General features: G+C 40.6%; 1 protein-coding gene across 2 annotated transcripts in view; it reads left to right on the forward strand.

Moving 5' to 3' along the window:
- Window positions 1-14450, forward strand: part of OSBPL1A (oxysterol binding protein like 1A) — a 76721-nt gene that overhangs the window by 19459 nt on the left and 42812 nt on the right. For both annotated transcript variants that reach the window (XM_068190571.1, XM_068190578.1), the window contains 4 exons: window positions 394-495; window positions 1945-2067; window positions 3860-3941; window positions 6739-6845. In XM_068190571.1, the coding sequence (XP_068046672.1) occupies window positions 394-495; window positions 1945-2067; window positions 3860-3941; window positions 6739-6845 (414 nt within the window). The remainder of the gene's footprint in view (window positions 1-393; window positions 496-1944; window positions 2068-3859; window positions 3942-6738; window positions 6846-14450) is intronic.

The raw sequence follows: 14450 nt of genomic DNA on the forward strand, positions 1-14450 counted from the left end.
ATACTTTTTATATTTCTATAACTGCCCTATCCTAGTTTGGCACCATAAGTTCTGTTAAACTGCACTTATATGTACACTCATGTTCTATGGAAAAGTGACTTTCAGTATCCACAAATTCCTTAATATTGGCAATCTTGAACCATTGCTGAGGTTTTGCCTGAATCAAGTGGTGCAAATAAATGCAAACCATAAGAACCTCTATATTGCTATTAATAACGTAATGGCACACTTTGGAAAACTGTTCTGACTAAGGTTTTTATAAATTACAATTACTTGGATCAAAACTGAGCAAAAACTTCTGGATTAAGCATAATTTTATACTTTGCTTACATTTCTTTTTTGTTTCTGACTGATTTATTATACTGATTTTGTTTTTTCTCCACTTTGCTCTAGGTAAAATCGACAGACAGTTGCTTCTTTTCTGTCAGATGTTTTGATGATACTGTTCATCGTTTCAAGATTCCTAAAAATAGCCTTCCTTCTCAAACTAGAGAGGTAATAATGGTTCTTTATCAAAGGCATTAAAATACAGTAACTTCTGTAATGAAGAATTTGCATACTACTTGCTATGGATGCATTAGTGGCAACGTATTTCATATTTTGATCATCAGGACTTGGTAGCGTAAGTGCAGATATTAAATCTTTTAGCGTGGTTATAGATTAAACAGCAAAAAATTGGCCCATTGTAATTATCTGTTCTTTAAAATAAGTGCTGCCTTGTTTTCCAGCTCAGTGCCTGCATTATGCCCTGTTATCTAACTTCCTGTTTTTCATTCACTTCTCCACGTGGTAAATTTCTATTGCAATCTCCTTCTGTTGCACTTTCATAGTTCATTATCCCAAACAAAAGAATGCTTAATGGTACAGTCTACTCTTAACCATAGTCCCAGATGACCTAATAAATTATATTTTCTCAAAAGGTGGCTCTGAAACAAGAGAAACATTTTTTAGGGCTATTTGTAGTATATTCACTGTTATACTTCTGCAGGTGTACTAACTAGAGATGGAGTTGGGGTGGAGGCAACTGGAGTGCTGTGTCAAGTTTTGGGCTTCTCATAACAAAAGAGATACAAACATACTAAAGAGAACCTAACAAAGGGCCATGGAGGTGACTGAAGGCATCAGAGCATCACTTTTACTAGGAAAACCTGAGAGAGCTGGGACTGCTCAGTCTGGAGAAGGGGAGGCTCAGGGAAGCTTGCCTATGTATGTAAATGCCTGAGGACACTTGCCAAGAGGGACAGAGCCAGGCTCTTTTCAGTGGTGCCTGGTGACAGGACCAGAGGCAATGGCATAAACTAAAGCACAGGGATTTCTCTCTGGACATAAGAAAAAAGTGTGAGGGTGACCATGCACTGTCACAGGGGGCCCACAGCAGTTGTGGAATCTCCATCCTTGAAGATTTTCAAAAGCTATCTGGATGTCCTGGCCAACCAGCTCTAGGTGAGCCTTCTTGAGCAGAGGGGTTGGACTAGATGACCTTCAGGGGTCCCTGCCAGCCTCAGCCACTCTGTGATCCAATGAATAGGAAAATAATCTACCTCTTAATTATGATAGTGCTTGAGGTTTTGTGCACAGTTTGTCATGCGTAAGAAGGCGGACTTTGTCACAGGGACCTTGCTGACTGAACAGAAACCCAAATATGCAAAATATATTCCCTACAGTCTTTTAATTAATAAGATTTTCTTGGATAGACTGAGGTGTGGGTTACATTTGTGCTTAAGGGTTAATAATAATTAAAGTCTGTGATATTCTGCCCACAGAGTGTTTCATCTGCAATACGTTACATTTTCTAGCAATCTATTTCTTGCCTATTGAGATGTCTCATTTTACTAATGACTATCTTATTTATATAAAGAGAAAGCTTTGTTGTTCTGCTTACATGATACTTTGTTTTGGAGATGACCTTTGAAATGTTTATTAACTCTACTTTTTCCTTTCCAGAGCTGGCTAGAAGCAATAGAAGACCACTCTGCATATAGCACTCATTACTGCACACAGGAACAGCTGAGTAGTGATGATGAAGATGATGCAGTATCTGTTACAGACCTACAGGACACTCTAAAAGTATGTACTGAATACTTACTTGGCTCATGCATCTGGGCAGTTGCAGATTAGCCTTGTTTTGTGTTAAAATACTTCAATATACCTTTGACTAAAAGTGATGATTCCTGCCATGGATGCATAGATGCTGCTTGTGTTTGCATTGCTTGCTGTCATGTATTCCTGCTCAAACTGTGTGGCTAAAATTACATGTTTATCATAGCTACAGGTCTGTGATTTCACTTTTGCCAGCACTACTATAAGAAAGAAAGCTGCTTGAGAGTTTCAGCCAGGAGAGGGAGCCTTGTGTACTCGTTATCCTCTAGTCTCAGTGTCACCAAAGCTGACCCACATCAAGCTCTGCCTCTACAGAGCAGGCAATGAAGTGTTTTAGAAATGATCTTGTATCACCTCAGATCACATTAGATGCATTGTGCAGTGACTGCTCATAATGCAATGGAATTGAGTAGTCTTTGGTAATTCTAGCATTCAGCCTGTGATTCTTGCTTTTTACTATATATGTACTGCTAAAACCTTCTATTTTAAGGGAAAGTTGGTGCTGCAGTGCAAAAAGCTTCATGTGGCTAAACTCCAAGCAGCTTGTACCATTCCTTTTAGTGTTAGCTAAACTTTAAAAGTAGCTCATGGCACAGCAGAGTTGGGGTGATAACTGGCACTGGCAGTCCCCAGCAACCTTCAGAAGATGGCATTATTTAATAGATAACAGTGCACTTGAAGCCCAGAAGACCAACTGTATCCTGGGCCACATCAAAAGCAGAGTGGCCAGCAGGGCAAGGGAGGCAATTCTGTCCCCCTCTTCTACCTTCATGAGACCCCCACCTGGAGTGCTGCATTCAGCTCTGGGTCCTCAGCACAAAAAAGATGTGAACATGTTAGAGCAGGTCCAGAGGAGGGCCACAAAGGTGATCACCAGGAATTAATGAACACCTCTCCTTTGAAGACAGGCTGAGAGAGCTGGAGAGGCAAAGGCTTCAGGGAGACCTCACTGTGGCCTTCCCACTCTTAAGGGTGGCTTATGAAAAAGAGGGGGAGTGACTTTTTACATAGGCCACTATGTAATAGTGATTACACACTAGATGTAGTTATGATGGGATAAGTGGGAAGAGGAGAGATTTTGTTCAGATACTGGGAAGAAATTCTTTAGTCAGAGGGTGGTGAGGCACTAGAACAGGTTGCCCAGAGAAGCTGTTGATGCCCCATCCCTGGAAGTGTTCAAGGCCAGGTTGGATGGGGCTCTGAGTAACCTGGGCTAGTGGAAGGTGTGGTTGGCCAGGGATTGGAACTAGATGATCTTTAAGGTCCCTTCCAACCCAAGCCATTCTATGGTTTTATGATAACTGGTTCCAGGTTTGAATATGGGCTTGGAATAGGATCTTGGGGTTGGTTTCTGCATGTCACTATATTTGCCATTTATCAGTTAACCTATGAATGTGCTTATTTTGTCCTCAAGTTTCTCAAAGAACAAGCACTTTATCTTCCCAGATTTTTAGACTGCGCAATAAAGAGGGAAAGAGCAAAAGTGACACATACAACAAATTTGACTGGAGTTGATTTGCTACATTAAATTAAACAAAATCTGGCCAGTGATAAAATGTTCATAAATATTCTGTTTGCTTATGTGTCTTTGAAGGTAGTTTCAGTAATTTGTTTCAGTTTTAATGTATCAGTCTCTGGACTGGGAATCTTTAATATTTAATGCTGTCCAAATGTTAATATTTCACTATAGTAAGGAAAGTAAACATACACTTTCCTTAGAACAAAGTACTTCTGAACTAGCTATCCTTGTTTCTTTCAGAAAGCACAAGCATGCCAACAAAGACTTAGTAAAGAGGTTTCAGACTTCCTTGCAATGGTTAAATCTTTGGATGCTACAAAAGGTAAAGCTTATTAATTTAAAATGTAGTTTGTTACCAAGCAACTAATTTTTTCTTATTAACAGGATGCTTTTATTTCCCCAAAATCAAATTTTCAGGAGCTTGAAAATAGAGGACAATTTTCCCCATGAAGAAAAGATTCAAATAAAGTAGCATTTCAGTAATTGATAACAATTAAGATTTCAGATTTGGAGAAACAACTAAGAAGCACTCTGATTGAAAGAAATTTTATTAGCAGCTGTAAATGCAGCGAAACTGCCTCTAGCTATAGTCCTTATTGAGTAGTATCATAAAAATATAACACAGGGATCTGCATTCAAGGTTTTTTAAAAAAAATATCTGTGGTTGGTAGCTTATTGTAGTGCATAAGTGTCTCTTCACAGGTACAAAGAGCAGTGAAATCACAAAACTATACAGAGAACTGGAGGCATGGTACGATTGGACATACTCCACAGATTCTGCTATGACTTTTATGCCAGATTTGAACTTCTCAGGTTTCGTTTCAAGTTATAATTCTTAACATGTACCTAGATTTTTGCAGTATAACTGCTAAAATATATCACATAAAGATGGTAGAGATTTGTACTTTTTAATTAAATTCCTTAAACATGTACAGGAGTTGTAGAGGAGCTCTGTAAGACCATCTAAGTGTTGGTCCTTTGGGCCTGAGTCCTAGTTATAGATTGTGGCTAAAATTATGAAGCTCAGATTAGAGAACAAGTTCTTTGTCTATACAGATCCCTAGTCTGTAGTAGAATACCACTTTTGAGAAGAAAAAAGTTCTTTCATCCCTGTGCCTTTCCAAAAGGAGGCTTAAAATACGGTTTTTTCTCCACATGCTAATGGGGTAAGTTACTCTGTGATGTTACCCTGTCTTTTTCATAAACTGAATTTTTACCAAATTTTTATTTCACAAGGAAAGGGGACATTTCATAATGTATGTGAGTGTCTTGCTCTGAAGTTTTTGTAATTATTATTACAGTAAAACTGAATTTTTCACAAAAAGCCCTGTTTGAAAATTCGTATAAGGTGGGTAAATTCCCTTTGGTAGCTGTAGAGGCAGTTTCCCTGACTCCGTAGTGTTGACCTAAAGAACCAGTGAGGTTCTTTTTTAAAGTAGAAGAATATTTTTTAAAAGTAAATACACAATTTAAACAACCAATACCCATAGCAAAGCAAAAGCAGATACTATCTCATTCCTAGAAACTGCTAGTCTTGGCCAACAGCAGTAATAAGTTCCTGTTTTCCTTCCAAGGGATGTTTGTAACTTGCTAGGTCAGTGAACTGTTTCTGGGTTCGTGTGCAACTGTTTCTGGGTTCTGTAGGTCGCAACAGAGACAACTGCTCTAGTTCTCCCACTGTTGTGGTATTTTTAAAGTATTTGAATCCTCTGGCTCTAGAAGAATGTTTGTAACTTCTAGAAGGGATGTTTGTAACTTGCTAGGTCAGTGAACTGTTTCTGGGTTCGTGTGCAACTGTTTCTGGGTTCTGTAGGTCGCAACAGAGACAACTGCTCTAGTTCTCCCACTGTTGTGGTATTTTTAAAGTATTTGAATCCTCTGGCTCTAGAAGAATGTAAATTTGAGTTAGAAACCCTTCTGTGTGGAGTTTTCCCTAAAATCGTTTGAGTAATATAAAAATGGCTATGTTGGCACCTGATATTTAAAAGTCTCTCCCATTTCAACATGCTATTCTGAGTCCAGAGACTTGCCATGCCATTCTGAATCTTTGAGAATTATGCATCTTGTATATTACAAATAAAGATGTCTCCTGCACTCGGTGTGCTGCCCTTCCTTCTAGAGGCTCTAGCTGTTCTCAGCAGCTGCTGTAAGAGTCAGTTTGAGTCAGTGGTGAGCTCTGGTTTCAGAGACCACAATTAGTGTGTGGAAATGTACTGTATCTTGTCCTGCATAAGCAGTATAAGTTGAAAAATAAATTCAGGTACTGTCACTGATGGACCTCTTAATCTTCAATGGTGTGACATCAGCTCAAAGCACCTGTGTTACTAAATGGTGTCAACTGATCCTGGAGTCTGCAGGCACTAAATGTTGCAATTATTTTAATTGCAACAACTATGCTTCCTGAGAAAATTACGTACTTGATTTCCGAGGAATTGCTGCACATCAGAAAACTTCACAGATTGACTCCAATCATTTCTACCAGCTAATTGAGTTATGATTTCCTGCTGGTTCTAGACATGCAGTCCCTTCTGTAAATGGTCATAGAAGTCAGGATGTGACATGACAAGCTGTACTACTTACACGTAAGATGAGTCCTTGAAAATAAGATCTTCCCCTTTAATTGTTCAGTGTGCTTGTAGTTGCAATTTAATCTATTTTTTTCAAACCTAAATTTACAGCTGCACTGAGCACTGTGGTAAGCTCTTTCTCTTCTATATAATTCATGGCAGAAGGGAAAAAATATCTACATTTTACACTTCTATTTATATTAAACCAGTGCAGAATCCTTTTTATTTAAATTCTGTCACCTGAAGCTTTAAATTCTAGAAAGTGGTTAAAAGGAGATGGTTGCTAGTCCCTTTCCCAGTGTCTTGCTGCCATGGCTTACTGCCTCTGCTTTCCAAACTGTGCTGAAAGAGAAACTCGGATCTATTCATGTGCCTCTTATACCAGTACTAGGGGAAGGATGCAAAAAAAAACCCTCCCACAGATCTTGCAATGCACCAGCCTTTCTGTAGCATGTGAGTGTTATGTCTGTATTACTTAGAGGAAAAAATAATTAAAAGAATCCTGCCATTTACAACGTCCTTCTAACATTACTAATATTGTTATGGTTTCAGGAATATCTTCTCCCCTCCTGCAGAAAGTTGATGTGGTCTCTGAAGTATCCCAGGAAACATGTGAGGCTCTGGCTGAGTGCCTTTACCTGTTCACAAAGCAAGAAGGGGTATGTATGTATTGTGCTGCGTGGGTCTATAAATGGTTGAACAGCTTAGCATATTTGGCTAGTTCGCTGCTTACCTGTTACAAAAATAAATACACAAACCCATACAATTGCATGCTGCTGGTAAGCTGTGCTTTTGCATACTGAATGCGACAAATATCCATTCTTCTAGAGAAAGAGTAGGTATATGCCTTTGCATATATTTGGGTGTTCATAGTATTTGGGTGTTCAGAAAAGGGACATTTTGGTTACAAGCTACTGCTTGCAATGTTCAAACTGTATGCTTAAATTCAATAAAGCTGTTGCTTTGCTGATTTGAAGGTCAAAATATTAAGAAAATTAGGTTTTGGATTGTTTTTAGTTACTGCTAGCTAACTGAAGTGTTGAACAATATTGCTTCTGAATTTGTTTTTCACACCATGTGCTTAGTGGGTGTGCAAAAGCTATTTGTTGAACTTCTGGCTTTCCCAGTAACAAATATCTTGTATAGTGTTAAGCATAATGCAAACATTTCAATTTGGGAATATATGTCAAATTCACTAGTTCCTAGAGTAGGAGAGTTGGTATTTTTCTTCCTTCTTGAAGATGCCCTAGTGCCATGGAATAAACTTGTCTGCCTATACTCTGGCAGCTATAATCCCTGGGTTAGGCTCTTACACTACTGTCATCAGTAAACTGTGTTTCAAAATGATGTTTGTGTTGGTGCTGTTAGTCTTCCAGTTACTTAACAGTGAGCGACAAACACTGGCTCCATTGTCTAGGTTTGGGTTTTTTTCATTCCTTTCCAAGTCCTTTGTCTCCAGTCACAAGGCTTTTAGGCTTACTTAAGTTCTAGCAGAGTGGAACAAGCATTGCTTTTTTTTTTTACGTTGAGATTTTTCCTTAAGAAAGTCTGATATTAAAGTTGCCAGCTTCATTTGCAGATGAGGGGGAAATTGTTACAACAGTGGGTGTATAGTGTTAGTTAGTATTCCTTAATTGTGTTGGCATCTTGCTTCAAGCCAGACTAAAATAGCTTTCCAGAGTGGAGTATGGCGAAACATATGGTGAAATTGTAATTTCACCTTACTTGAACTTGAATAGTCTCCGTAGGTGTAATAGAGGCCTTTTTTTAAATCTGGAAGCACATAGATTTGGCCACAGAGGGATAGGCTGAGGTGTGAACTTGATTTTCCACCATAGCTAGTGAAGTCAGTCGGTCATGCCAGGGAGAATATGTGATCCTGGAGAGTTGTTTGTCTTGGTATTTTTAAACTTCGATCTACTGAGTTCAGGAATATAGTGCAGGCTTTTTAAAATGCCTTAATATCTTCCTAAGACTTGCAGCTTTCCAAGAAGCTGTATTCATAGATCATTACTGTTCTTAAACCCACAGCATTTGACTTTGTTGTTCTTTATGAGTCAGGGCCCCGTTTTTTGCTGTTCAGGGTTGATTTCTAGACTGTTGTTTTGTTGGCATTTGGAAAGATATATATATACACATATATATACATATATATACATATACACATATATATATATGTATGTGTGTATATATGTATATATATATATATATATATATGTATGTGTATATATATATATATATCTTTCCAAATGCCAACAAAACAACAGTCTAGAAATCAACCGTATTGTGCGTGTGCCATGAAATCCGGTTATCTCTAGAATTAACATTTTCTCAAGCCTGGTGCTTTTCTATCTTGCCTCTTCAAGGAGAATTCTTTTTCCCTCTAATTTAAATTGTCAGCATACCAGAAGCTACTGCTTGACTTATGAGGAGAGGCTCCTCACTTCAGTAAGGATGCCCACAGTGAACGCACTTTTTGCTCTCTAGAAACTTTATTTAGTGTTACTTCTCACTGTGCTTTGGCAATTGTAGCATAACCGCGCAGTCTGCAGATGAAACTGCTAACGCGGCGCTAAAACAGACAGCTTCAGCCGTCTTCCACTTGCGCTAGAAATGGTGCATGAGCGTGATCTCCGATCGCTCCGTCTGTCCGCCGCTTCTCCTTCCCCCGGGTGGTGCCGCCGTGCGGGGCTCGGCGTGCGCGGTGGGGCGGGGCCGCTCCGAGCGGCCGCGGGGAGCGCGGCCCGGTGCCGGCCCGGCGGGCGGGGCCGCGGCCGCGGGGGCCCCGCGCTGGCCGCCACCGCGCCGGGAAAAGCGTGACCTCCCCGCTCTGCACGGCGGGGAGCGGCTGTGACGCCGCAGAGCCGGGAGCGGGGGGCGGGGGGAGCTTCCAAAAATAACCCACTGCGGCGGGACTCCGTGCGGGGCGGCCCCGGACGGCTCGGGAACCCGCACAGCCCGCGGGGCCGCCCCGGGAGCCGCGGCGGTGAGCGCTGGGCAGCGCCCGCGTCCCGGCGGCGGGGCGGGGGCGCGGCAGGGGCGGGCGCGCTCGGTCTGTCAGGCCATTTTTAGCCGGGCTGGGAGCCGGCGTGGCCGCCCCGCGGTTTGGGGCTGGTTTTCTCCTCCTCCTGCTCCGCCGCCCCGCGCCCGGCGGGAGCGGCGTTGAGCGGAGCCGCGCCCCGGCTGCGCGGGGCGGCCGCGACTTCCCCGCCCCGCCCTGCGCCGCGCCGGGGCGGCCACGGAGCCCGCGGCGTGTGGTGCAAGGTGAAGGGGCCGGCCCGGCAGGTGCTGCCGCCGCTGCTGCAGCTGGGGCGGCTTCCCTCGGAACGGTGCTGCCCGAAATCGTCCCGCGGTATGTAGCGTTCGTGATGGGCTGGGGGCTGCTGTCTGTGGCTCTGCTTCCTCCTTGACATTGGGATGAACCCTTCAGTGTCAAGCAGATGCGAGCACAGATACTTTTTGCCAAATAGTTAAAACATGTGAGGGGAAAAGGGAATGTAACTTGGTTGCTTTAATCTGAGTATTTCCTGGGGCGTTGGTGTCGGAGCCAGCCAGCATAACTTGAAACGTTTTCTGCAGTGACTTTGGCACAAGGTTAGTAAGTAGTGTTTCAAAGCAGGATTTACCTTGGACTATTTCTAGCAAATATCAGAACCTATATTCCTAAAGCAGTTTGATTCTAGTAGTTTTTGTGTCCTGAGTTATTTTATGTAGTTGTAGGAGGAGTTGAACTTAAGGTTCTTTTCACGCTATTCTCTCTGCTAGATTTTTGAATGAGTTTAAAATTCATCTCTAGTACTTGAACTACCTGTACTGAAGCTGTGTGAAATTGATAGAAAAAAAATTTATTTATTTAAAAAAATCGGCTTTTTCCTTTTTTTGCCTTGCTTCTTCACGATCCAGTGCTTAAGTAAAGTGTGTAGATGAGTATCTTGACTCTTAAGTTTCGCTTTTACCATCAAGGGATATGTAACAGTAAATTAAGAGCTCATATTGCGTGAGTGTAGAACAGATAGCAGTTGTAAGCTGGTTTCATTTGTAGTCTGTTTGTGGCTTTGATCTTCAGCCTTTGCAGTTGTTGTCATTCTTTCCAGTTTGTTTTTGTCTTAAAAAGGAGACTTGTTTACAAGTTGGTGAAAAGCCTTAGCTGATGAGATAAAGACTACAGGAAAGCTTTCTTCACTTTTTGCATTAAATGAGTTGTATATTTCAGCTATAAAGCATTTGTCATAAGAAATTAAGCTTGTCACTTCCACAGAAACTTTTTAATATCAATATACTGTGGGTCATAGTCCTTGGACTTAGTTATCTTTGCCATGGCGTAATGTGCTATCTCTTGTATGTACATCCTGTAAATAAAAAATGTGCACACCGTTCAACTGGTAAATACCAATCTCTGGAAGTCCAGTGCACTGCCTTAGTTTATTTCAGATTTCTTGGAAACATAATTGAATGTTAGATGTGTCTCTGTGTGTTTTTGTGAGTGAATGCTTGCATGCTCTTTGGCATACAAATAGTTTTCTTTAATATATTTCTGATTTGTCTTCTGGGAGACAGATATGAGCGTGGCTACCTACTTCCTACCTTACTGCATTGTGAATGAAGAAGGTGCCTGTAGCCTATGTCCAGATGACTCCTTAATGAGAAATTTTATTATCTGTTTCTTCGTGGGGGTGCAGGTGAGGAGAGCAGTGATGAGAATCTGCAGTCAAAGGAGAAATGCTGATAAAGGCACCCTGTGCAAATCTGCTGGAGAAGTCCTGGCATCCATCAGCAGTCCTTTTCTTCCACCTGGCAATATCATCAGCTGCATTAACCTCTATAAGATCTTGGGAGCCTCTGGTGTGTGGGGGAGAGAGCTGAAGAGGGGTGAGGGACTGAAATAAAATCAGAGAAGCTAAGGAAGAGGTTAATTATAAGATTTCTGAGTTTTGTCTAGTAAGGGGTTCATGTATTGGCTGGCTGCTGAACTAGACCTAGAACTATAGAGTCCATAGTCCCTCAGGTGATAAAATCAGTGCCTTTATTTTTCTGATCTTTGTGTTTAGAAACAAGTGGCAGCCCTATTTTTTAATTTTTATTCCTTTCAATCACTGGAGCACAGAGGAACTAATGTTGTCCATTCTGTTCAACTCTTGCTGAAAGCAGTGGAGATTGAGGGAAAACCTCAGTGTGTCAAGGCTTGTAGGCAATGTTCTGAACAACTAGAATGCTGTTCAGGTTGTATGCTTGTGGAAAGGAGGAGAACAGTTTTCAGACGGTTGATGATTGGACTGAACACAGCAAGAGCTGCTTGGTGTTGAGAGAATGGAGATGTACCTACTTCAAGAAAACATTTATTGGCTCTTGTCAGTAACTGACTTGATCCTGTTTCTTCCCTTCTCCTCCAAATGAGTGACAGTGTACTAGAAATACCTAGTGCAGCTTGAATCTTGTTTAAAGGTTACAAGTTCATTGGAAGGTTCTCTATGCTCAGATGGGCTCCCTATTAAAGAATGGTATTTTTCCCTTATGCAAGGAGCATAGGATATAAAATGTTGGGGGAATGCTGTATAGGCAGGGTGTGTAAGAGACCGAAGCTGCTGACAGGAAAATAATGTTTTTTTCTCTTGCTAGAATGTTGACAGCTCTACTCATGCCTTGATGATTCGTGCTATACTAATTTTTGAGCTCTGTATATGCACATATTTCATCTGGGCTAAAGCTCTATAGTGAAGATATTAAAGTTGGAGTAACCTGATAGTGAGATGTTTGTGGATGGCATAGTGTTCTTCCTCTGAAAGGATTATTTTCTACCAGTGTACTGCAGCCTTGCAGGTATAAAGCTAGCTACAGATCTGTGAAGACAATATCCTTACCAGTAGAGGCAGGAGTTTAGCAAGTCCAAAGTATCTCAGAGGTAGGGGAGTTAAAGAGCATAACTTCTTTTTTCTGAGATTTCCCTAGAGCAGCCAAGATTCAATAGGTCACCAGAGTGGGAAGTGAAGCTAAGCAGCAGCCTAGACAGAAGCTTTTAAAAATAAGAAATACTGAGTCTCCATTCAGGGGAAAGATAAGTAAATATTACTGCTGTTCTTTTATGAAAGGGTATTATGAGTGTTGACAGAGTGCTTTTTTTGAAGCACTTGATAGATTTTGAAGCAGTTGATAAGATCTTTGGGCAAGTGCTGTATTGGAAAGGTTTCTGCGTGAAAGATGGTTCTGGCTCACAGAAGGATGCTCAGATGTTACTATAGGGTAAAAGGCAAGTGCTTCTGATCTTTCTAGTACTGCAGTGTCCCAACTCTGAACATTTTTGGGGTTTTTTTTGTTTTCTTATTTGTTTGTTTTCTTCAAGATTGCCAATACAACATATCACCACCTGCAAGGAAGGAGGTTGACTTTGAAGTGTACAAAGTGACATACTGACTTGTAGTGATGGGGAAACTCTTACTGACCTGTAGCTCAAAGAGCCTGCATAGAAGCTGGTCAGACAGTGTGTCTGAAGGCATTCCCTGCTCCTCACTTTGTAGCCCAGTTGGAAACCCACTGCTAAGCTGTTCTTGCACTTCCATAGTGGGTTAATGCTTGGCCTGTAGATGTGTTTTTTGTTGGCAGTTGTTGTTAAGCAGCCTTGCGTAAACTAACTTGGAATCCATTCATGGGCCACTGGGGAAACAGTGTAAAAACATACTGATTTGAAATGAGAATCCTCCTTAATGTGCTTCTGCAGCTCCTGCTCTGAGGTTTACTTCTAAGGTCTTGTGTACCACTTGTTTGAATACTTAATTTTTAATGTTGAGAAAACAATCTTAGCTGAGGCTGCAGGGGGAAAAAACCAAGCAGCAATCAAGTTTAATGGAATAGTTCTTGATAGAGTAAGCTTCTCAAATATGAATTAGGAATTTTGTTTTCTATTAATGTATTTGCAAAATTGTCTCCAAGCTAATGGAGACAAACAGAAAAAGCAATGTATAAGATGGATATTTTCTCTAAGCATTTTCACTACTTAATGCTATGAGAATATTGTTTGTTTTCCTCTCACATTTGGAAAACAAACTGGAATGAGAAGGGTGCACACTTCCATTCTTCTGATGTCATTGTGATGTCATCATGGCACATAAAACTGATCTGCTTGTTTTCAGCTGTAATTTGTACCTGATGTGTTTTGGAAGAATGGTTGAACAGCAGAGTTCTAAAACTTTTTTGCTCCCAGCCAACCAGTGTATTGTCAGCTAAGGACTGGTAGCATTTCATGAAAAAAATGAAGCAGCAAAAAAAAAAAAACAGGATACAAGGCTGAACCTCTATGCATAGCACCATACCTGTTAACTTTGTTTGCTGGGATTTTGCTTGCAAGTGTGTGAGTTAATTGACTGCAGTCGCAGTCTGGCTGAGTGGTCTGGTTTTGTGTCTCAACTGCATAAAATATCAGAACACCAAACTGGATAACTGTGGTCATACACATTTACTAATTCTCTGAAGATGTATCATTCTTCTTGTTTCCTCTTTCTTGGAACTTGATTTATGAAAAATTAATATATAAGAAAATAAGGTCTCTTCTTCTATGTAAGTCTCATAAAAGCTATTTTATGAGAGTAATAATTTAAAAAATTAATTTCTACACATATGAAAAATAAATTTTGTGTAGCCTATCCAGTACTGGATATTAAAACATGCTTTTGGGGGAGACAGAATATTTACCTCTTTATTATGCATGTATTTCGTGTGATGCCATTCTAAAGGCAGTGTTTCTGGGCAGCGTAAGTAACTTAAGCCTTTTTGTCATCTAACAGTTGTTCCATCATCTTAAATTTGTCATGTGGTGGGATTTTAGAATATTTTAGTTTTATCAGCTTCCTTAAACATCAGCAATACCAAATCTCTTGCCTTATAGGCTAATAAGCTGTCCATGTGTAGCCTTTCCTTGAATAAAGGAGATTGACTGAATCTAAACTTACTTTTCTGATGTTTTTTCTGGTTTTTTTAGTAGGCTTTAGTCACTTCTGGTTCCGTGAAATACAGGGGTCTTCTAGCTATGAAGAAAAAAATGGATGATTTCCATTTAGACAGTATTAGTGCTTATGGGGAGAGTGTGTTGTCCATTGTGCTTTTTGTTTTTAACCTAAACTTCACGAGGTCACAGTCATGGTTTTTCCACCAGAACTGCTTTTTGCACTTTTTAAAAAAATCTGACTTATTAGAGCTGATACCATTTTTATAATCAAGATAAGCGATTGTGGAATTTGACCTCTTGTCTGTTTTTTTTTTTTTAATCTTATGAC

Source organism: Anomalospiza imberbis, chromosome 1 (genome assembly GCF_031753505.1).
Source record: "Anomalospiza imberbis isolate Cuckoo-Finch-1a 21T00152 chromosome 1, ASM3175350v1, whole genome shotgun sequence".
NCBI classification, from domain to species: domain Eukaryota; kingdom Metazoa; phylum Chordata; class Aves; order Passeriformes; family Viduidae; genus Anomalospiza; species Anomalospiza imberbis.